The sequence below is a fragment of the Plasmopara halstedii genome (genome assembly GCF_900000015.1).
Source record: "Plasmopara halstedii genome assembly, contig: Scaffold_1561, whole genome shotgun sequence".
In the NCBI taxonomy this organism is placed as follows: domain Eukaryota; phylum Oomycota; class Peronosporomycetes; order Peronosporales; family Peronosporaceae; genus Plasmopara; species Plasmopara halstedii.
The window spans coordinates 73,382-74,093 of record NW_020188473.1 but is presented as its reverse complement, the minus strand read 5'-3'; the positions used below and the strand labels follow the sequence as shown (position 1 = coordinate 74,093).

General features: G+C 45.6%; 1 protein-coding gene across 1 annotated transcript; it reads right to left on the bottom strand.

Annotated features, from left to right (window-relative positions):
* Positions 1–257: 257 nt before the first annotated feature.
* On the bottom strand, positions 258–695 carry PHALS_01434 (retroelement pol polyprotein; the record flags this gene model as incomplete). The annotated part of the gene is made up of 1 exon (XM_024715820.1): positions 258–695. One exon carries the CDS (start codon positions 693–695, stop codon positions 258–260), a length of 438 nt encoding a protein of 145 aa, XP_024581480.1.
* Positions 696–712: the final 17 nt, after the last annotated feature.

Here is a 712-nt window from a genome sequence, read left to right as displayed (position 1 = left end):
TAAGCATCCAATAAGTGACCTGTACGGCTTCAACTGCATATCCGCCTTGTCGTCGTCCACTTTGGTGACTGCATCTTGGATAACTTGATTCGCATGGGTTCAACACATCCTTGGCGTCTTCTTGCTTGAACCTGCTCACCACGTCATCGATATACCGACTTTGACGAATCATCAATGTGCTGTTGTTGCGGTCATGATCGATCTCCATTCTCAGAATAAACTTAGCCGCTCCTAGCACCTTCATCTTGAAATTACCTTTAAGAGCTACTTTCACGTCCTGGAGCGATTATCATATCGTCGACATAAAGGCACACGTAAACGTAATATCCATCCTTGACCTTGATGTAGACGCACTGATACGCTCCACTGCTTTTAAAACCTATGCGCAGGAACACCGCATAAATAGTCTTGTTCCACGCACTTGCTGCTTGCTTTAGACCGTAGATCGCTTTGAACATCATATTCGTCGAATTTGCTGTACCGTGAGGTACCTCCATGAACACTTGTTCTCTCAAATCGCTGTTCAAAAACGCTGTGTCGACATCCAGCTGCTCCGTAACGTAATCTTTCGCAACAATAACGAACAGCACAACCCTGATAAAATTCATGTTTGCGACGGGCGAGTTCGTCTCAAAGAAGTCCACACCAAACTTTTGCTTGAACCCTTTCGCGACGAGTCCAGCCTTGTAACGCATGACGCTTCTTTGCAAGT